Source organism: Spermophilus citellus (assembly GCF_964194105.1).
Source record: "Spermophilus citellus genome assembly, chromosome: 7".
Lineage (NCBI taxonomy): Eukaryota > Metazoa > Chordata > Mammalia > Rodentia > Sciuridae > Spermophilus > Spermophilus citellus.
Genome location: NC_138188.1, coordinates 164,252,140 through 164,274,692, shown reverse-complemented (window position 1 = coordinate 164,274,692; position 22,553 = coordinate 164,252,140). Strand labels below are relative to the sequence as shown.

At 57.6% G+C, this 22,553-nt stretch overlaps 3 protein-coding genes across 3 annotated transcripts in view; all 3 read left to right on the top strand.

Annotated features, from left to right (window-relative positions):
• TSPEAR (thrombospondin type laminin G domain and EAR repeats) overlaps positions 1-22,553 on the top strand; it is a gene marked incomplete at both ends in the record, with an annotated part of 172,471 nt that overhangs the window by 128,719 nt on the left and 21,199 nt on the right. Inside the window, 2 exons of the mRNA XM_081301996.1 lie at positions 19,549-19,787; positions 22,288-22,378. Of these exons, the coding sequence (XP_081158122.1) occupies positions 19,549-19,787; positions 22,288-22,378 (330 nt within the window). The remainder of the gene's footprint in view (positions 1-19,548; positions 19,788-22,287; positions 22,379-22,553) is intronic.
• On the top strand, positions 2,929-4,837 carry LOC308652736 (uncharacterized protein; the record flags this gene model as incomplete). The annotated part of the gene is made up of 2 exons (XM_081300756.1): positions 2,929-3,228; positions 4,316-4,837. 2 exons carry the CDS (start codon positions 2,929-2,931, stop codon positions 4,835-4,837), a joined length of 822 nt encoding a protein of 273 aa, XP_081156882.1.
• LOC308653103 (uncharacterized protein) lies at positions 15,558-16,268 on the top strand (the record flags this gene model as incomplete). Its single annotated transcript, XM_081301519.1, has 1 exon — positions 15,558-16,268. Exon 1 carries the CDS (start codon positions 15,606-15,608, stop codon positions 16,266-16,268), a length of 663 nt encoding a protein of 220 aa, XP_081157645.1. The 5' UTR covers positions 15,558-15,605.

Genomic DNA, 22,553 nt, shown 5'->3' with positions numbered 1-22,553 from the left:
ATCTGGAGTCAGATTTACCTGAATTTTTATTTGATTCATTGAGTCTCCTTTTTAAGACTTCTTTGGCTTCTTTTCAGAATCGCTCTGTTGAAATGTGCTTCACGTCCTGCATTTCCCCCTTAGTCCATTCCTTAGATCCTCTATTAATTCATCACCAGTTTACCACAATTGATTTTTTTAAATTATCTGGGCTGGATTTCTTCCACTTCAGTGTCCATGGACTCAGTCTTGGGGGTCATCGGCTTTGGAGGCCTGTCTCTCGAGCTGTCCGAGGCCTGTGTTTGCACATCTATGGGGGGGGGGAGGGATCACCAGGGAGCCTTTTTCTCTTCCTAGTAAGTCCTGGGAGAGGGTGAATCTCAGCTTCCACACACCAGCCAGAGGGACTCCACTGCCAGGTCCAACCACCAGAGAGAGGAGAGGAGACCACCAGTGGCCTTGGGGACGAAAGAGCATTACCGACATGTGCTAAAAGGTGACCACTGAGCCCCATGACTCCGCTAACCACGGAGAAGAGGGAGCGAATACAGAGCAGGTGGAGAGGAGCATTGACCATGATACGTGAACTGAGCTGGGGAGGGGGGGCAACAAGGGGAAAAATTCAGAAAGAGGAGGGAATGAATGAGGGAAGAATGAAGGAGGGAGGGGACAGAGGTGAGACGGAGAGAGCAGGGGTCAAGCGAGGACCCGGCGATGGACAAAATGCAGAGCCAGAGCTTGGAAGATGGAACCCCGGAGGGAGCCCTGGCCGTCGGTCTCCACCCAGCAGCTCCCTGAGAGCAGCCGCCAGGGGACGGTGCTGGGGCTTCAAACACGGAGACGTTTTCTTCTGGGGCTTCAGTTCTGGAACCTTCCAGCCAGGAGGATGTTGTGTGGCTCCACAGCTGCTGTTGTTGACCCAGCCGGCCGCAATGGCTGGGGTGCCCGCTGCGCTCTGCCCGCCTCGCCGACCCCATGTCTGTGAGCCCTGTCCACGCCAGGGCAGAGTCCACCCTCAAACTGGTGGCCCAGTAGGAGTGCTGCTCTGGCCGGGCTGGTGGCCTGTCCTCTCACCCAGGGACCAACCCAGGTTGGGCTTCAGCCTCCTGAGAGCCTCAGTCCAGGGCAGGAGAGGCACTCAGGACTGTCAGTCTGTCCTGAAGACCCTCCCGACCTGGGGAGCTGTGCAGGGACACAGTGGAATAGTGTCAGGTCACCGCATTTCACCTGACCCCGATCTGTCCACTGCTTCTGTCGGCCACTCGTGACCACAGAGCTCAGACCACAGTTCCAAGGAAAGCGCCCTGCTCTTCCCAGCTGTGGAGGGTGTGGAGCAGCCCAGCCACCTCACTGCCAAGAACTTCCCCGTCTCCCTCCTGTGTCCAGCTGGCCCCACGGCTCGGGCAGCCTCCGACCCACTCAAAAGCAAAGCCCAAGTGGCTGTGGGGTCTTGGGTCAAGAAACTGTACCAAAATCAAGACAAAAAAGAATCAAAAAACATAGAGAAAATCTTGTCAACCAAGGAAGCCTGCTGCCGGCCCTCGGCCACACCTCAGGGAGGCGCAGACTGGCCCTGTCCCCCGTGCATCTCCGGCGCCTGTCCCTGAGCAGCTGAGGGCATTCCTTGCCCAGATGGCACGTTGCAGGGCAGCAGCCCCGCTTTTCCTGCGTCACTGGGAGAGGTCTGTCGCTGCCGTCCACCCCCTTATCCCCCGGGGGCTCTGCCTGGCCGCACTCTCCAAGGCTCACACCCTTCCCCACAACCTTCCCGCTGGGGGACACCCCGCAGGACCTGTGTCCTGGGGTCCTCCTGATGTCTAAGGCGCTCTCCATGAGCTGGAAGTGGACAGCAGTCCCTGTCCAGCCTATATCAGGCGCCCAGGAGACACCAGCACCACAGTCAAGGGCCCAGGCTGTGTGTCCCCCCTCAGGGGTCCAGTCGGGGTCCTCCTCCCACTCCTCTCCCTGGTCAAGCTGAAGTCCTCCCAGGGGCCTGAGAGAAGGAAGTGAGGCCAACACCGCTGGGCCCAGGGCGAGGCCATGCCCAGGGAAACCAGGGCCCACTAGAAGGCCGGAGCCCGCGGGTGAGCCGTGAAGGCCGCAGGCTCAGAACATCTGGGACGCATCGTGTTCCCGCAAGTCGGCGACGGACAGGTGGCACCGGAGGTCTGGATCAGGAGTCCTGCGCACAGTGGGACAAAATGTGGCCGTGGAGGAGAAGTCTGAAGGGACCTGTGCCCAGCGAGGACGAGGAGGTCACCGAGGGGGAACCTGACCAGGACGGTGAAGGGCACGCGCCCGCGTCCAGGGGCAGTGCCCAGCCTGGCTGTGGCCCTCCAGGCCCCGCCGTGTTTGGGCTCAGACCAGGAAGCTGATTCGGACCTTTATGTGGGAATGGAACTGCACTAAAACACAAAGTAGAAAAAAAAAGAATCACCAAGTAGTGGTCTCGGTGGTCACGCCCGGGAAGGGACAGACCCGCAGGGGAAACCCCGAGGAGGCCTCCTGCGGTCTGACGACAGGGCGAAGCAAGGCACCCAGAGAGGGGAGTCTGCGGCCTTGGGCACCCTCAGCTGAGGAGCTGACCTGTGAAGAGAGCAGCTGAGTTCACTGACGTCCCTCATTTCCAGATGCACTGTGGACGGACAGAAGACAAGGCACAGACCCACACATGCCTACCCAAGGACAGACAGAACCTTGGAAACGCGGCGTCCAGAACAGCCGGTGATCAGAGGCCTGGAGACTCAGAGGGATACTCCCCCCAGCCCCCCCGGGGCAAAGGCAGGGGCAGCAGAGGACATGGGACCTTCGCACACCGCAGCCACTAGGGGAGGCGGCCGAGCCACAGCAAGCCTGTGACCCGAGTGCTGGTGGGACGCGGAGGTACAGGACTCTGCAGATGTCCAGAGCTGCAGCCGCTGAGAACAGTGGCCAGTGAGCACAGTGAACATGCTGATGCTGCGGCCACCCCACGTCACCAGCGCTGTGACCGAGCTCTTCAACGGGGCCCAGCACTCAGCTCGAGGCCATGGCCTCCTGCCCCCGAAAGGCCCTGAGCAGGGGCCCAGCAACTCCATGCCTAGGTGTTCCAGCGTGGACGCCAGGAGCCCGGGCACAGTCCTCACCAACGGGAGACCATCGACATGCCCTTCAGCCACGGAGGACCAGCGGGATGACCCCGCACTGCAGAACTGGAGCCCGGGAAAGAAGCGGCTCGTGGACCCCGGCTCAGTTGCGCAGAAGGGCAGAGCAAGGCCCCGTGGGCCAGCATTCAGTGGGCCACAAGCTGAAGTCCAGTCCAGCCACACTCCGGGAAAGACACAGAAGGGGCCTGTCCACAGAGGGCGACGGGAAGCCCCAGGGTGTTGGACGGCCTCCGATTGGCCCTGTGGTGGCACATCCAGGACTCTGCCTGTCAGAACCCAGAACCCCACACCACCAACATGGGCTGGGGGCGCTGAGGGACAGCAAGGCGGGGGCCCAGCCCAGGGCCATCCCCGGGTCCTGGCTCTTCCTGTGGTCTGCACACACATTCCCTGGGACTGCTCCTGTCTGCACCCCTGGCCTTCATGCTGTGCTCTCTGAAGGGTGGTGGTCCCCTGAACTCTGGTCACTTCCCCTCTGGCACTGGGCTGGGTCCTGTTGGCATCCAGATCTGAGCAGACATGAAGCTCTAGGGCCCCCTTGTGGCCTCTGTGACACCAGCCTGTCCAGGCCTGCAGTGCCCTCCAGCTCGTCCTCCTTAAGGCCCGGCTTCCAAACCCCAAGGCGTGTGTCCAGCTCCGGGTGTCTTCACGCCTCCTCCATGCTCTTCCCTGAAGCCTGTCTCCTGGAGGACTCTGTCTCCCTCGGGTCCCAGTCCCTGCCTTGCTTTGAGGGGTCACTTGTGCCCATCCCCGCTTCCGTGCCCTGGACTCTACCCAGCCTTCTGTGGCAGTGACTCCACTGCTGGCCAGCTCCCTGGGCCTCACATGCCAAAGTCCAGTTCCTGAGGCCAGGGTAGGCTCTGGACCTCCCTCCCGCCATCCCCTGGGTGGAAGACCCTGCACACTGGCAGGCCCCAGGGTCCTTGTTCCTGATGTTTTGTTTAGAGGACCAAGAACACGGCCCCTGACCACTGCTCCACCATGTCCATGCCTGTCACAGGCTGAGCGGCTCCTGTGTAAACAAACTGCGTGGGTGAGGCTCCCAGGGCCGCCCAACACCAACCAGGAAGGGGAGCTCCTGGAGCCCCGTGGACAACACATGCCTGGCCCATATAAAGGCCCACAGCCCAGAGCTCCCCACACACACTCACCCACACACACACCCACCCTCCTCCATCACACCCACCAAGGCCGCCTCCACCATGTCCGTCTGCTCCAGCTCTTGCCCAGAGTCCTCCTGGCAGGTGGACGACTGCCCAGAGAGCTGCTGCGAGCCCCCCTGCTGCACCCCCAACTGCTGCCAGCCCAGCTGCTGCGCCCCAGCCCCCTGCCTGACCCTCCTCTGCACCCCAGTGAGCTGTGTGTCCAGACCCTGCTGCCAATCAGTTTGCACCCCCTCCTGCTGCCAGCAGTCTAGCTGCCAGCAGTCTAGCTGCCAGTCTGACTGCTGCAGCTCCTCCCCCTGCCAGCCGTTCTGCTGCGTGCCCGTCTGCTGCAAGCCCGTCTGCTGCTACAGACCCTCCTCCTGCATGTCCCTGCTCTGCCGCCCCGTGTGCAGACCCGCCTGCTGCGTGCCCGTCTCCTCCTGCTGTGCCTCCTCCTGCCAGCCCAGCTGCTGCCGCCCGGCCTCCTGCGTGTCCCTGCTCTGCCGCCCCACCTGCTCCCACCCGGCCTGCTGTGGTGTCTCCTTGGGCCAGAGGTCCTGCTGCTGACCGGCCATGTCCCCAGGCCAGTGGGCTCAGGTCCCTCCTCCCCACCTCGGTGTCCTGACCCCAGCCTGCAGGAGCTCACACAGAAGGACCAGCTCCTGCCCTTCCTCCCTGTCCAGCCCAAGTCTGAGGCCTGCGCCCTCCCTGGCTGCTCTCCGGCCCCGCCCATGGGAGAGCTGGCTGGTGCACCCCACTTCCTGCTCCAGGCCACCACCCTCCCCAGTCGGGGCTGGGTCCTCCTGACCCTGCTCTTGTCCCCAGAAGTGCCACTCTCTGAACATCAATAAAGCCTGCGCTGCCCACACTCTCTGCACTGATGGACACTGCCGGGGAGGGGCAGGGTGGGGACTGGTTCTGAGGAGGGGTGGCCGTCCCTTTGACCTGTCTGGCCTCTCGAGGACTGGCTCAGGGGCAGCCTGGATATCTGCAGACTCAGAACTCCCCAGGGGACAAGCAGCAATGTGGGGGTGTTTTTCAGAACCTGCAAAGGCGGATCGACCATCAGCTGGCCTCTGGGGCAAGGAGGTCGTCTGTGAAAACAGTCGGCGCCCTGAGAAGCCCTGAGCAAAGCTGGATGGACCCTTCAGGGATGAAGGGTTTTGAAAGACCCCCCAGTGTTCCTGGGCATCTAGGAGGCCCCAGCACCCACAGAGGGGCACATGCTCAGGGAGACCTGGGCAGCTCTCGCAGGCCCCTGGGCTGACCTTCAAGCTCTGATCAAGCAGGACGTGGAGGAGATGGCCCAGCAAACCGCCCAGGCTGGCCCAGGCGCCCAGCACAGGGCACAGCCAGCTGCAGAGCTTTCAACAAAAGTCATGAAGCAGGTCAGGGAGCAGGACCTCTCACAGAGAAGTAAAAACCAGGAGAGAAACTGTTCCTGAGGAGACGCAGAAATGGTGCTTTTAAAGTAAGACTCTTAATGCAACGAAAACCACCCTGAGGTCCCACCTCCCTCCAGACAGAATGGCCATCATCCAGAGCAGAGGCAATAGTGGGTGCTGGGGAGGGTGGGGAAGGCCCCCACTGCTGGTGGGACTGCTGGTGGTGCCACCCCTCTGCAGAGCAGAACGGAGACGCCTCAGAAAGCCAGGAATGGGGCCACCATTTGACCCAGGGTCCACTCCTAGGTTTATACCCAAAGGACTGAAATCGGCACACTGCAGTGACGCAGCCACATCAGGGTTTATAGCAGCTCAATTCACAACAGCTGAGCTAGGGAACCAGCCAGGTGCCTGCAACAGGTGGATGGGTAAAGAAACGTGGGGCACATGCACAATGGAGACTCAGCCTCAGGAAAGAATGAGATTACGGCATTTGGTGGAGAGCAACTGGAGACTATCACACTAAGTGACATAAACCAATCCCCAAAGCCAAAGGCCAGATGTCCTCTCTGATGTATGGAGGTGACTCACAGTAGGAGCTGGCAGGGAGGAGTGGAGGGTCCCTGGGTTGGATGGGGGTGGGGGAGGGAGGAGGGGTGGGAACAGGAAAGACAGGAGAAAGAAGGGGACATAACTTTCCTGTGTTCATGGATGAGGTCGTGGGCAGTCTAACTCCACGTGAGGTACCGCCACACAATGGGAAGTCACGCATCATCATGCTATGTCCAAATACAGTCTGCTCATGTATAACCCAAAGCATTTACAAAAGAGAAAAGTCATAAAGAGTCTCTAAAAAATGAAGTAAGTCCCTTAAACACACTCAGGAAACTGAAATCTAACTATGGACACAGAAGTGAAAGAATCCGGGAGAATGCTATTCCACCCAAAATAGAGAATGTCAGTAAAGAGGGAGGGGAAGGGAGAGAGAGGGAGGGAGGGAGGGAGGGAGGGAGGGAGAGGGAGAGGGAGGGAGAGGGAGAGAGAGAGGGAGGGAGGGAGAGGGAGAGGGAGAGGGAGGGAGAGGGAGAGAGAGAGGGAAGGAGAGGGAGAGGGAGAGGGAGAGGGAGGGAGGGAGAGGGAGAGAGGGAGAGGGAGAGGGAGAGGGAGAGGGAGAGAGAGAGGGAAGGAGAGGGAGAGGGAGAGGGAGAGGGAGAGAGGGAGAGGGAGAGGGAGAGGGAGAGAGGGAGAGGGAGAGAGGGAGAGAGGAAGAGGGAGGGAGGGAGAGGGAGAGGGAGAGAGGGAGAGGGAGAGGGAGAGAGGGAGAGGGCTTGATTTTAAAATAAATAAAATAGAATTTCTGAAATTGAGGAGAACAACAAATGAAATGAGACATTTACTCTAGGGTCTGAACATAGGAGGAATTAGTGACCATGAAGTCAGGTTTATTAAGATATTCTCACCTAAAGGACAGAACTTATAAGTGAATAAATCTTAGGAGACTTGTTGGCCGTCACGCATACACACACATAACCAGAGTCCCAGAAGGAGAGGAGGGTGGGAAAGGGAAACACTTTGGAAGAAATAACGACCAAAACGTCCCATTTTAATGAAACACCTGAATCTCCACTTTTAAGGAGCTCAGTGAACCCCATACAGAATAAACTCAGAGGCCCTCGTGGAGACGCATTATAATCAAACTGCAGCGTCAGAAACAGACTCTTTAACGCACCAAGAGAAGGTGACCTGCTGCTTGTCCAGGACATGGAGGCCACAGGCAGGCGCCGGCCCATTGGAAGGGCTGGGCAGGGGACCACTAGGATACCAAGGGGACGTCACCTCTGCCACCTTCCCTAAAACCAGGGGCAGGCGCAGCACATTCCAATCAGGGCAGGGGACAGAGTGGCTGGAGCCTGCCTCAGAGGAAATGCAGCTCAGGCAGAGAGGAAAGGAAACCAGGCGGTGACTTGAGGGTGATCAAGGAAGAAGAAGTACAACAGGGTGTCCCTGTGTCCTTTGTGTACTCATAGGAAGTTGTCATCGCGCCTCCTTGAGCTGGGAGAGCAACCGGATGTTCTCCTCTGGTCTCTCACTCACATAAGGGGGTGGTGAGGTCTCGTTTTCCTTTATGACTGAACCTTGGGTTCTTTTCAGTTCAGCTACAAGTTTGTCAATCCTATTGCTCTTTTCAAAGAACCAACTTTGCTTTCACTGATTCTCTAATTGGTTTTTCTATTCTCTATTTATCTGGCCCTAATCACTTCTGTAATACTAGTCTTCAGTGGGTGATCTTTAAAGGGTTATTCTGCTACCTTTGGAGTTAGTCTTCTGTTTTTACAGTTTCTTACTGTGTGAAATCACTGATTTGTTATTTATATTTTTATTCATTTTTTACCATTTACAAATATTTTTATTTTTTATTATTTTTTAAAAAAGATTTTGTAGTTGTAGAAGATGGACCAATGCCCCCTTTTTGTTAATGTGGTGCTGAGGAGTGAACCCAGTCACTGTGCCGCTGAGCCCAGCCCCAGCCCCACAGATGTTTTCATTCTCATTTGTACTTGGAGTCCCCTGACGGGGGCTTGCCTGGTGTGTGGCACAGGCGTGGGGCGTACTTACTCTGATCAGGATTGTGCAGTTCATTTCTCAGGTCGCCCTCAGAGCCTCCCCTTCACAGGGCTCCACGACTCCTAGGTCTGGGCTTGTGCTCCCTCCGCTCATCCCAAGGCCTCCCTTTCCCTCCGAGGTCCCTGTGACTCCGTCACGTGCTGTGGCCTGACTCACCGTTTTGGTGAATTCCGCTTTCTTCCCACTTCCATGTCACTGTGGTCACAGAGGACAGTGTGTGTGACTTCAGTCTCTTTACGTCATTGAGAGCAGCTTTGTGGCTGGCAGGTCGGTGGCTCTGGAGGATGGTGGCTCGCCCGCGGGGGAGAAGGCGTGTTCTGTGGCTGAGAGTGTCCCTGGTCTGTCGCTGCTTGTCTTAGGGGCCGCCCAGCCTCCCCCTCCCTCTGGACGTGCATCCAGCTCTGGGAGTCAGTTTTTCAGTGAGGTTCAGTGCCTTATTGAAGTCTCCACTCTTATTGTAGGACTGGAACCGCCTGCTTCTTCAATCTGCCTGTTTCTTCATTATTTTGGGGTCCCATGTCAGGTGTGACATGTTTATGGTGGCTGTACCTCTGGGTGGGGCAGCATTTTGTGACATGCTGGGGTCCTCCTGCTGGTCAGTATGCACCAGCTTGTGCATACCACCTGCTCCCTTCCAACCTCCTCCCTGGCCACGCTCCCCACAGGCCTCCACGTCCCCGGGTCACGCCCTTGTGGCCTCTCAGCTGCTCTCAGTGGACACCAAGACTTCAGGCCCAGTTCCCAGGGCTGCGACTCCAGCAGCCTCATGAGGAAGCTGAGGGGTGTTGGAGAGCCGACAGTCTCCCTCCCCATTGTCTGGAGAATCCACGGGGGAAGCCTTGTCTGTGGTGTCCTTTGTAGGACGTCTCTAATCCGAGAGTCCACCCTTTAGTAGATTGGGACACTCTGACTTTTCTTTTGTGCTCACTGTGGACACCTGGGCCTGGAGTGCCAGCAGCACCGTCCATCTGCAGACTACCATCACCCCACGGCTGCCCCTGACCCGGCCTCTTACCCCTCTGATCCTCATTTGATCCCTTTACCACCACCTTTTCCAAAATGCCAGATTCACGGAGGCACACAGAGTTTAAAATGTTACTCTTATGGTTTGGATGTGGGGGTCCCCCAAAGCTCCTTGATAATGCAGAAACGTTCAGAGGTGGAGTGACTGGATCACGGGAGCTGTGGCCTGGTCAGTCCACCCTCCTTTGAACGGACTGACCGGGTGGTAACCATAGACAGGTGGACATGGCGGCAGGAGTGGGCCACTGCCCTGGGAGTGTGTGTCCTCTGCAGCCACCTCACCTGCTCCCGTGGTGCCAGGAGGGGCGCAGCCTCATCTGCTGTCCCCTTCACCCTTGGTCCACTCCCTCACCTTGGGTCCAGAGCAGTGGAGACCTCTGAATCCATGAGCCCCAGCAAACTTTTCCTCCTCTAAGTTGTTCAGCTATTTTGGTCACAGCTGAGACAGAGGCCAGATGACAAATGACGTGAAAAGACCCCATGAAAGAAGAGCACAGATGGCATCCAAAGAGGTGAATGGCTGGACACAGGAGCAAACACTGAGGTGCAGAACGGGCCCCAGCGGCCAGCTCTGCACACCTGGGTCACCTAGAGACCATGCGTCTGACCCCAGCGGCCAGCTCTGCACACCTGGGTCACCTAGAGACCGTGCGTCTGACCCCAGCGGCCAGCTCTGCACACCTGGGTCACCTAGAGACCATGCGTCTGACCCCAGCGGCCAGCTCTGCACACCTGGGTCACCTAGAGACTGTGCGTCTGACCCCAGCGGCCAGATCTGCACACCTGGGTCACCTAGAGACTGTGCATCTGACCCCAGTGGCCAGCTCTGCACACCTAGGTCACTTAGTGACTACTGCATCTGACCCCAGCGGCCAGCTCTGCACACCTAGGTCACCTAATGACTGCTGCATCTGACCTCAGCGGCCAGATCTGCACACCTAGGTCACCTAGTGACTGTGTGTCTGACCTCAGCAGCCAGCTCTGCACACCTGGGTCACCTAGTGACTGTGCGTCTGACCTCAGCGGCCAGCTCTGCACACCTGGGTCACCTAGTGACTGTGCGTCTGACCTCAGCGGCCAGCTCTGCACACCTGGTCACCTAGTGACTGTTGCGTCTGACCTCAGCAGCCAGCTCTGCACACCTGGGTCACCTAGTGACCGTGCGTCTGTATGAAGAGCTTTTGAGGGGGTGGGCTTTGGGGGCACATTGGAGCCAGTGCCTGTATCTGACGTTGTTTTTTGTTCAGGACAAATAGTTGACCCCCTCATCCCTTGTTTGAGTGTTTTGGTTGATGCACTGAAATGCCTTTCCTCATTTGCCTCCATTTTAATAGTCCCTTGGGCGGCCCCAACAACACGCCACAGGACAGCGATTGAGACGGCAGAGATTCACGCTCCTGTAGTTCCAGAGACTAAGCCCTGAAGGCACAGTGACAGCAGGGACAGGCTTCTCTGAGCTCTGGGGGAGAGCCCTTCCTTGCCTCTTGGAGCGTCTCATGGCTCCCAACAAACCCTGGCCCTTGGCCTGTGGCTGCTCCCTTAGTCTCTGCCCACGTCATGCCTCCTACCATGCGTCGGGGCTTCCTTCGACGTCCTCCTGTAGAGACACTAACCATTGTAGTTATGGCTCTGACCCAATGTGACTTCCTCTTTACCCACTGCATCTGCAAGGACCCTTCTTCCAAATAAGGTCACACTGTGAGGTCCTGGGTGGACCTGAATTTGGGGCAGCTGCCGTTCACCCACCATGTTCACCCACTTGCCGCTTGATCATATTTTCTTCCGTCGTCTGTGTAGTTAACCAGGAATCTGTGACGTTGGAACTCTAAGATCTGATCTTATGAACCAGCTCCAGGTGCACCGAGAACCTGTAACCGCATGGAGCTCTCCTCTGAATCTGTGACCTGTTCCCGAGTACTTCATTTCTGTAAATGTTGACAGACTCGTAAGACATTCACAGCGTCACGTTCATTTGTACTCACCCGCACGTGCCTGTCCTCTGTGGCCCCTCTGCTCTACCAATTTCCTTGCTTTTCATCATTTTCTTTCTACCTGAAAACTTCTTTACGCATTTTCTCCAGCTTTGATGCTGCTGTCGGCATACGCTCTGGGTGTCCACCACCTGGGGCTGTCCTCATCTGTGAGGACCTTGTCAGCAGGTGTAGACCTCGAGCTTGTGGCTGACTTCAGGTGACAGAGGCACAGTTCCAGTGTCTTTGGACTCCAACATGCCCACGAGAAGTCATCTGTCAGTCTCGTTGTTACTTCTTTAAAGTTACTTTGTCTCTCCTTCTCCCTGACCTCTGAAATTTTTCTGTCTTTACATTTCAGCACCAGCAGGGCCAGGGGTAGTTCTATGTACCCTGCCTTGCTTAGGATTCTCAGTGTGTTTTTAATCTATGGTTAATAGCTTTCATCAATTAAAGTTCTGACAGTACTTCACTACCTCGACTCACTCTTCTCTCCTTGTAGGATAAACCTATATTTTCTACTGAGTCCTGTATGTTTGTTTCTCTATTTTTATCTTTTTTCGGTGACTCCATTTTGGATTCTTCACCTCCCTTCATTCTCTAAACTTCTCTTTGACTTTGTCTAATATGGTATTAAACTACCAATTTCTCAATGCAGTTACTATGTTCTTCATCCATAAACTCATGTTGGATTCCTTTATAGAATTCTGCCACTGAAATTCTCCATCTTTCCCCCATTGTCTTAAAAAAAATCCTCAGAGTTACTTTAAGCCCGTGATTGACCTTCAGATCTCTGGAGCACCTGTGGACCTGTGTGGTCTTCGTTTCTCCTCCTTGTCTGTTTGGTCTTCGTTTCTCCTCTCGGTCTGTTTGGTCTTTGTTTCTCCTCTCGGTCTGTTTCGTCTTTGTATCTCCTCTTGTTCTGTTTGGTCTTTGTTTCGCCTCTTGGTCTGTTTGGTCTTTGTTTTTCCTCTTGGTCTGTTTGGTCTTTGTTTTTCCTCTTGGTCTCTTGGGTCTTTGTTTTTCCTCTTGGTCTGTTTGGTCTTTGTTTCTCCTCTTGTTCTCTTGGGTCTTTGTTTCTCCTCTTGGTCTGTTGGGTCTTTGTTTCTCCTCTTGGTCTGTTTGGTCTTTGTTTCTCCTCTTGGTCTGTTTGGTCTTCGTTTTTCCTCTTGGTCTGTTTGGTCTTCGTTTCTCCTCTCGGTCTGTTTGGTCTTTGTTTCTCCGCTTTGTCTGTTTCGTCTTTGTATCTCCTCTTGTTCTGTTTGGTCTTTGTTTCTCCTCTTGGTCTGTGTGGTCTTTGTTTCTCCTCTTGGTCTGTTTGGTCTTTGTTTCTCCTCTTGGTCTCTAGGGTCTTTGTTTTTCCTCTTAGTCTGTTTGGTTTTCGTTTTTCCTCTTGGTCTCTTGGGTCTTTGTTTTTCCTCTTGGTCTGTTTGGTTTTCATTTTTCCTCTTGGTCTGTTTGGTCTTTGTTTTCCCTCTTGGTCTGTTTGGTTTTCATTTTTCCTCTTGGTCTGTTTGGTCTTTGTTTTCCCTCTTGGTCTGTTTGGTTTTTGTTTTTCCTCTTGGTCTCTTGGGTCTTTGTTTTTCCTCTTGGTCTGTTTGGTTTTCGTTTTTCCTCTTGGTCTCTTGGGTCTTTGTTTTTCCTCTTGGTCTGAGTGGTCTTTGTTTTTCCTCTTGGTCTGAGTGGTCTTTGTTTCTCCTCTTGGTCTGTTTGGTCTTCGTTTCTCCTCTTGGTCTGTTTGGTCTTTGTTTTTCCTCTTGGTCTGTTTGGTCTTTGTGTCTCCTCTTGGTCTGTTTGGTCTTTGTTTCTCCTCTTGGTCTGTTGGTTTTTGTTTCTCCTCTTGGTCTGAATGGTCTTTGTTTCTCCTCTTGGTCTGAGTGGTCTTTGTTCTTCCTCTTGGTCTGTTTGGTCTTTGTTTTTCCTCTTGGTCTGTTTGGTCTTTGTTTCTCCTCTTGGTCTGTTTGGTCTTTGTTTCTCCTCTTGGTCTGTTTGGTTTTTGTTTCTCCTCTTGGTCTGAGTGGTCTTTGTTTTTCCTCTTGGTCTGTTTGGTCTTTGTTTTTCCTCTTGGTCTGTTTGGTCTTTGTTTTCCTCTTGGTCTGTTTGGTCTTTGTTTTTCCTCTTGGTCTGTTTGTTTTTTTTTTTCCTCTTGGTCTCTTGAGTCTTCGTTTTTCCTCTTGGTCTGTTTGGTCTTCGTTTCTCCTCTTGGTGTGTTTGGTCTTCGTTTCTCCTCTTGGTCTGTGTGGTCTTCGTTTCTCCTCTTGGTCTGTGTGGTCTTCGTTTCTCCTCTTGGTCTGTGTGGTCTTTGTATCTCCTCTTGGTCTGTGTGGTCTTCGTTTCTCCTCTTGGTCTGTGTGGTCTTCGTTTCTCCTCTCGGTCTGTGTGGTCTTTGTATCTCCTCTCGTTCTGTGTGGTCTTCGTTTCTCCTCTCGGTCTGTTTGGTCTTCGTTTCTCCTCTCGGTCTGTTAGGTCTTCGTTTCTCCTGTCGGTCTGTGTGGTCTTCGTTTCTCCTCTCGGTCTGTGTGGTCTTCGTTTCTCCTCTCGGTCTGTGTGGTCTTCGTTTCTCCTCTTGGTCTGTTTGGTCTTCGTTTCTCCTCTTGGTCTGTGTGGTCTTCGTTTCTCCTCTTGGTCTGTGTGGTCTTCGTTTCTCCTCTTGGTCTGTTTGGTCTTTGTTTCTCCTCTTGGTCTCTTGGGTCTTTGTTTCTCCTCTTGGTCTGTTGGGTCTTTGTTTCTCCTCTTGGTCTGTGTGGTCTTTGTTTCTCCTCTTGGTCTGTATGGTCTTTGTTTCTCCTCTTGGTCTGTTTGGTCTTTGTTTCTCCTCTTGGTCTGTTTGGTCTTTGTTTTTCCTCTTGGTCTGTTTGGTCTTTGTTTTTCCTCTTGGTCTGTTTGGTTTTCACTTTTCTTCTTGGTTCTTTGGTCAATTGATCTTGTTGATTGGTAGGCCTGATAGTTTTTGAATAAAAGTAAGACGTTGTGAGTTAAGGTCATTTTCTTCTTCATGAAGCCCCTGTCTCGCAGTGGGCTGACCTTCGCTCTGACACCTGTTGGCCCCGGCAGAACACCTGAGTTCAGTCTGAGCTGGTTCAGGTGGGGCCGGTCTTACTTCTGCTTCTGCTAGGGAGCAGCCTCGCTTAGACCCAGTGTTTGCCACAAATGCCTGAGTGCCTGGCCAGAGTCCCTTCCCCTCTCAGCTTGTGAGCTGACTTGGCTTCACTTATGTTGGTGGTCAGTCCCCAAGACCACTGAAATCTCTCTCCACTTTCCCAACCTCTCGACTGTGACCTGTGAACTGCAAATGCCTCAGGAAGAAAATCCAAGAAAGTAGTGGTCCCTGCTGTGTCCCCTGTGATGGGTGATGGGAACTTGGTCCCTCAGGCTCAGCTCTTGGTGCGTCCTCTGGCCCTCCAGTGGAGATTGCATTTGTTAACCAGGTTCCTCATTTTTCTCAGACAGATGGTCAGTCTGATAAGAGCCCACTCCCCACATGAAGAAGCAGAACTCGGAGCATTTTATATGGTCTGAGGAAAAGTGTGAAACTGGGCCACAGGGGGTTGGTAGGAAAAGCAGGTGCCCAGGACAGCAGGCGGCAGGGCAAATGGAGAGGCGACCCAAGGAGGGCTAAGGCCAACGGGCATTCCTGGCTCTGCAGGTTCAGAACCTGGACCCGCAGCCCAGGAGGCTGCCTGGTGCCCCAGCGGGGAGGGCACAGACCACCATCCTGGCCTGAGGATGGAGGCCTGCTGCCCCCAGGCACAGGGATGGGGTGGACAGGGCCACAGGGAGGAGGCAGGGAGAGGTGGAGGTGATGAGGACCTGCGCAGGGCTCAGGGCAGGCTCAGGCTGTCCAGCTCCACGCAGCCATGAGGCCCAGGCAGGGCACCAGGTGCCCTGGACTGGGTGCTTAGTACAGGTGCCAAGCGTCCTGCAGTGGTGACGGGGCCTGGGGAGGGGTGTGAGCCTCAGGTGACACCTCTTTGCCCAGGATTCCCTCCAAGGGAGATGAGACCCTGAGGCTGCTCTCCAGTGGCTGGAGGGTGCCCCAGCAGCCCAGGGTGTCCAGGCTCCTCCCACACACAACACCCCAGCACTCACTGCTCCCGGAACCCACTCCCGCTCCAGGGGCCCCGACACTGGCAGGACATTAATGAGCTGGACAGCCTCCCAGGTAAACAAGCATCCCCGATGACGGCCAGGAGCCGGCCCAGCAACACGGAAGGAGAGGCTGTGGGCTGGGGACCACAGGGACCGGGCAGGTATAAAAGCCAGAGCCCAGAGCTCCCCACACACACCCACACTCACCCACACACCCACTCACCCTCCTCCAGCACACCTACCATGGCCGCCTCCACCATGTCCGTCTGCTCCAGCTCTTGCCCAGAGTCCTCCTGGCAGGTGGATGACTGCCCAGAGAGCTGCTGCGAGCCCCCCTGCTGCCAGCCCAGCTGCTGCCAGCCCAGCTGCTGTGCCCCAGCCCCCTGCCTGTCCCTCCTCTGCACCCCAGTGAGCTGTGTGTCCAGCCCCTGCTGCCAATCAGTCTGCACCAGCTCCTGCACCCCCTCCTGCTGCCAGCAGTCTAGCTGCCAGTCTGATTGCTGCAGCTGCTCCCCCTGCCAGCCATCCTGCTGTGTGTCCCTCTGCTGCAAGCCAGTCTGCTGCAAGCCTGTGTGCTGTGTTCCTATCTGTTCTGAGGCTTCCTCCTCCTGCTGCCAGCAGTCTAGCTGCCAGTCTGACTGCTGCAGCTCCTCCCCCTGCCAGCCGTCCTGCTGCGTGCCCGTCTGCTGCAAGCCCGTCTGCTGCTACAGACCCTCCTCCTGCGTGTCCCTGCTCTGCCGCCCCGTGTGCAGACCCGCCTGCTGCGTGCCCGTCTCCTCCTGCTGTGCCTCCTCCTGCCAGCCTAGCTGCTGCCGCCCGGCCTCCTGCGTGTCCCTGCTCTGCCGCCCCACCTGCTCCCGCCCGGCCTGCTGTGGTGTCTCCTTGGGCCAGAGGTCCTGCTGCTGACCGGCCATGTCCCCAGGGCCAGCGGGCTCAGGCCCATCCCACAGCTGGTCCCCTCACAGCTCTCCCAGTCTGCTCCTGAGCAGTGTTAGGTGACTGGGCACCCCCTAGGACAGGTCTTCCCTGTGTCCACTATGCTGATCTGCCTCTCCCTCCTTCCTCCCACAAGCCACAAGGTGTCTTCATGCCACCTGCCCTGTCTACCACCTGTCATCTTCTCAGGGCTCAATAAACTCACTCTGATAACCTGATTCCCCTTCCTCTCTTGCTTGGGGGGACACAGGGTGGGAGCAGACCTCATTCTCCTACAGCCAGGAGCATTTCTAGGAGTGAGTGACTTGGCCTGGAGATCATGAGGGACAGTGCCCATGTCCCCTGGGTGGTTCACTGGTGGGACTCAGGGCTAGGCCCAGGAGGACTCAGTCCCTGCCAGCCCCGAGCCCAGGTGAGAACTGGTGGATGCAGCTTCTGTCTCTCTCCCCTGGTTGAGGATGGGCCCTTCACCCAGTGCCCCCTGCCCTGTGTGGCTTGCTCACATACTGGCCGTCACTCGAAGGATTTCTTTCATCGCTTGTCACTTGGGGCTTCCAAGCATCACACCCAGGTAGGAAAGCATCCTCTCTGTGGGTCCCTGGTTGGCCACTTCTACTGTGGAAGTGCAAGGAACCAGGTGTCCCCTCTGCTCTCAGCACAGTCAGATGTAAGAGGACCAAGCCAGGACAGTAGATCCTGCTAAACAGGACACTAATTTAAAGCTGAAGACCCCAGAAAGCTTTTCACTTCTGTAAAACGCAGGTGCATGGGATTGGCTTAAGGCTTGACAGGGGCAAGTTCTTGCTAAAAATAGAGTAGTATATACACACTTATGCACACACTCTATTTTCCTATCTGAGTCACCTTTCAGGTTTAATCACCTTAATCGTGCTAGGCTAAGCAATAGGAATCTCAGTTGCAGATGAGTATAATTAAGAATACATTGTTCTTAAGTGACCCAAGTTGGAGGGGAAGGTTCAGAGTTCTGAGGTCACAACTGCGGCAGGCACTGTCCTTGCTTTCCTGCTGAATGCACATAAGGCAATCTGCCCTCCGAAGGGTCACATGCACGCAGTTCAGTTCTGGGGCATTGATTTCGTGAGCACTAGAAGGGGGCATCAGCACCACCCACCTCCCAAGCTTTTCTTCTGGCAAAACCCAACCCTTATCCCACTTTAAATGCTGGTTCCTGCTTCCTGCTTCCCATCTCCATGAGCCGGGCCCCTCAAGGTGCCTCATGCAAATGGAGCTCCTGACACCTGTCCTGTGCCCGGCTTCTGTGGCTCAGCAGGAGTCCTCAGGACGCCTCCCAGTGCAGCTTGTCAGAATCCCCTCTAGTCTAAGGCACGTGGCTCGCCACTGTGGGCTCTTCACTCACCTGCCGGCCTCACTGCCCTTATGGCCACTGTGAATACTGCCGCCACAAACGTGGGTGTAGGACACCTGTATCAACTCTTCAGAGTACTGCTGGGTGGGACAGCAGTGCTGCCAGACATCTGAGGACCCCGCAGGCTGCTCTCCGCCTAGCACTCTGTTCTCACCAACAGGCTCAGGGTTCCAGTGTCCCCACCTCCTCACCAACAGGAGCTGTATTTTGATAGTAGTATCCTAATGCCCAGGAGGCATACTTTGGTTTTATCTCACCCAGTAATCCTGGCTGAGGCCCTGCACTGGTCATCAGTCCCACCCCTCTCCCAGCCGCTGAGACCTCCCAGGTCCTGCCCTCCTCCCACAAGACCCACCCCTCCCCATTCTGCCCTCCTCCCACAGGCCCCTCCCCTCCCCATCCTGCCCTCCTCCACAGGCCCCGCCCCTCAGTCCTGGTCTTGCCCTCCTCCCACAGGCCCCGCCCCTCCCCATCCTGCCCTCCTCCACAGGCCCCGCCCCTCCGTATCCTGCCCTCCTCCACAGGCCCCGCCCCTCCCCATCCTGCCCTCCTCCCACAGGCCCCTCCCCTCCCCATCCTGCCCTCCTCCATAGGCCCCGCCCCTCAGTCCTGGTCTTGCCCTCCTCCCACAGGCCCTACCCCTTCCTCCTCCCTCCCCTCCTCCACAGGCCCCGCCCCTCCACCCTGGTCCCGCCCTCCTCCCACAGGCCCTACCCCTTCCTCCTCCCTCCCCTCCTCCCACAGGCCCCGCCCCTCCACCCTGGTCCCGCCCTCCTCCCACAGGCCCTACCCCTTCCTCCTCCCTCCCCTCCTCCCACAGGCCCCGCCCCTCCACCCTGGTCCCGCCCGCCTCCCACAGGCCCTACCCCTTCCTCCTCCCTCCCCTCCTCCACAGGCCCCGCCCCTCCACCCTGGTCCCGCCCTCCTCCCACAGGCCCTACCCCTTCCTCCTCCCTCCCCTCCTCCCACAGGCCCCGCCCCTCCACCCTGGTCCCGCCCGCCTCCCACAGGCCCTACCCCTTCCTCCTCCCTCCCCTCCTCCCACAGGCCCCGCCCCTCCACCCTGGTCCCGCCCACCTCCCACAGGCCCTACCCCTTCCTCCTCCCTCCCCTCCTCCACAGGCCCCGCCCCTCCACCCTGGTCCCGCCCGCCTCCCACAGGCCCTACCCCTTCCTCCTCCCTCCCCTCCTCCACAGGCCCCGCCCCTCCACCCTGGTCCCGCCCTCCTCCCACAGGCCCTACCCCTTCCTCCTCCCTCCCCTCCTCCCACAGGCCCCGCCCCTCCACCCTGGTCCCGCCCGCCTCCCACAGGCCCTACCCCTTCCTCCTCCCTCCCCTCCTCCACAGGCCCCGCCCCTCCACCCTGGTCCCGCCCTCCTCCCACAGGCCCTACCCCTTCCTCCTCCCTCCCCTCCTCCACAGGCCCCGCCCCTCCACCCTGGTCCCGCCCTCCTCCCACAGGCCCTACCCCTTCCTCCTCCCTCCCCTCCTCCACAGGCCCCGCCCCTCCACCCTGGTCCCGCCCTCCTCCCACAGGCCCTACCCCTTCCTCCTCCCTCCCCTCCTCCCACAGGCCCCGCCCCTCCACCCTGGTCCCGCCCTCCTCCCACAGGCCCCACCCTTCCTCTCTGTCCTGCCCTCCGCCCAAGGCCCCGCCCCCTCTGCCCATGTCCCGCCCTCCGGCCCACGAGCCCGTCTTCCAGCTGCCTCTCCAGCCTTGCCTCTCCCTTCCACGGCTCTGCCCCTCCACTCCCCACCCCTCCTATCCGCCAGGCCTCCTCTGGTCCTGCCCTCTCCCCACTAGCCCTACCCCTCACCCGCAAGCCCCATCCCAGCCCTGCCCCTTGCACCTCTTTCTGCAGAAGAACGAGTACCTGCTCACCGTGGTGGCGGAGGAGAGGGATGTGCTACTGCTCGGCCTGCGGTACTCGTCCACCCATCTGCACTTCCTGTTCCTCAGCGAGGACACGGCCGGCGCCTGGCAGACCCGCGTGTCCTTCCGCAGTGCCAGCCTTATGGACAGCCAGTGGCACACGCTGGTCTTGGCAGTATCTGCAGGATCCTTTTCCCTCATCATGGACTGTGGCCTCCCGGTGGACATGTAGGTAGCAGGACATGGGGTTTGCCGGGGTTCTCACTGTGTGCTGTGCCTGACCAGCCCATCCCAGTGGCCGCCTGGCTGCACCTTGCACTGTGCTGAGGGCCTGGGCCCAGGAGCAAGCCCACTCCTACCCCCGCCCCAGAGGGCCTGGCTGGTCCCTAGTCAGGCCAGCTTGTGAGGAATGCTGTTAGGAGCTGTCCCCTCAGCAGGTCACCACTGAGAGGCTTTTGGCGAGGGCTGTCACTATGGCTGACCTCTAAAGGGCCACAGCAGGTGGGGGCCAGGGAGACTGGACAGAGGAGAGCTGGGGCCGGCTCTGCTGGGCAGGCAGGAAAGGACAGCTAGCTAATGCAGGGAGGCTGTGGGCCTGGTGGGTAGGATGTGCACCCAGCATCCAGGATACACGCTGTACAGTGTGAACCCGTGTTTTCACCTTAAACCACAAAACTCACTGCTCATCAGAGAATCAGGGGCTTAAAACCAGGTAAAGATCATCACACCATGTGGCTCTCCTCTTTCTGGACATAGCTGAGGGTCACAGGCAGGGGAATGTGCCGAGTGTCCCTGACATTATTGAGGTGGCGGAGGAAGTCAGGGGCTCAGCACCAAGCCCCCGCCTGGCCTCTGGCTTAAATATGGCACCTTCCTTGTTCAGGATGAGGGAGCAGCTCACAGAACCCCAGGCAAATGTGCTGCAGTGCCCACCGCAGCTTTGCATATGACCAGGGCATTTGGCAGCCTGACCATTTCTCTCCCTTGGCCACTGTGACCTGATGGTAGGCACACTGGCCTGGGGAGAACCCGTCCCCAGGCTCTGCCGGCTGATGTGACCTCTGACACCCTCACCAGCCATAGCTGCAGAGGGACTGGCAGTCTAACTTCAGATGATCCCACGTGTATTAAATCTGTACTCTCTTCCTCTGTTTGTTGTTATGGAATTTACTTCGTAGTCAGAAGAGCCTGTGACCTTTTCAGGTGTAGTTTTAACACACCTTATCACAGCTTACCTCCCACCTCCCCCAAAATTCATTTGTGTTCTTAGTAGGGCAATGACATCTTAGGTCTCCAAGAGCCAAGAAGCCCATTCCCTGGTCACTCTCAGGCAGCCAGGGCCTGACAGAGAGACCCTGCACGGCCTAGGTGGACCTGGACCAGCACTGGCTCCCCCAGCAGAAGAAAGCTGGCTTGGCTAGACCGGAGCCTCGCCTGCCTTCTGGGTCTGCCCAGCACCTGGGAGCGAGGGGACACTCCCCTGACTTGCAGCAGAAGGCGTTCAGGGCCCAGCCCAGCGAGAGGCACTCCCTCCCCAGAGGGGCCTCAGGCAGGACTCTCTGCTGGGGACTCTGGGAAGGGACTCGAAGCCTGAGCCTGTTTCCCAGGAGTGGCCAGGAGCCAATGGGACCCTGCAGGCTGAGGCCTGGTGGGCAGCTCCTGTGCTGCATCCTCACCGCTCTGTCCCTCCTGGCTCATCAGTCGTGAGGCCCTGGTGCCGCGAGGGCCCCTGGAGGACTGCCGCCCGTCAAGCAGCAAGAATAGCTGTGAAGAAGGGTGCAGGAGGCCTGGCCAGGGCAGTGGGGCTGCAGGGTGGGGTGCCTGTGGCCATGGAAGACTTGAGCCCTCAGGCTGCACGAGCCCCACAGGCCACCACAGAGTGCCAGGCACAGGGTCCCAGAGCCTGCGGAGGCTGGGCTGTGCGCTGAGAACGGGCTTCTGGGGCAGCAAGCCAGAGCTGGCCTCACCCCCCAGCTGCAGCTCCATGGCTACAACCAGAAGGGGCAGGTGCTTCGAGAGGACAGTGGACCACAGCTGTGAGCCCTGAGGACACCCCTGCTTTCCCACCTGGGGTCTGGCCACACTGTCCCCTCCACTGGGTGCCCACCTTCCTGCCTCCCAAGTTCAGCCCTGGCTCCCTAGGAAGTGATTCCAAGCCTGTGCATGGGTGACGTGGTCTGGGGAGTGTGGGTGGGCTGGGGACCCAGTGCAGTAGAAGCCACTGGAAGTTCACCCTGAGATGGTGAACCTCTGGGCATCTCTTCTCCATGAGCTTCATGGGAGACCCTTGTCCCCAAATTCTTGTCACCTGGCGCCTGTGAGTGCCTTCTGTGGAAGCAGGACTTCTAGTCACGTCCCCATGAGGTCGTCCTGGGTCCGAGCGGCTCCTTACGGGAAGACAGAGATGCAGGGAAGAGATAGTGAAGGAGGGAGACAAACTGGAGAGACGCAGCCACCAGCCAAGGAGCCCAGGGCCACTGGGGCTGGACGGGGGGAGGGCAGTCCTCCTCAGAAGCATGGAGAAAGCGCAACCTGCAACAGCTGGACCTCGGTCTCCGGCCCCCAGACCGAGGGCCACATTTCTGTGCATCAAGCTGCCGCCTGTGGCCCTTGTCATGGCACCGAGGACGGTGATGCTCCTCTCACACGGGCTCACCTTTCCTTCTGTCAACAAACGGAGGACGTCCTGCGCTTCTCCAGCCCTGAGACCATCTTCTGATGCTTGCAGAATGGCTGACGTGCCCTTCCCGGCCACCCTTTCAGTGCGAGGGGCCCGGGTCTTTGTTGGCAGCCGGAGGAGGACCAAAGGCTTGTTCACGGTGAGTGCGGAGGGCTGCCTCCCCCCAGGGCTCAGGGGCTGTCCCACGTCTGTGCTGTGAGGCTGTGACTAGAAGATTGTCCTCTGCACTGATGGAGCAGGGTCCGAGGTGTGGTGAGGCACCTGGGCCCTCCTGCCGCCCACAGCCCCTCTGCTCTGATAAGGTGCCACCACAC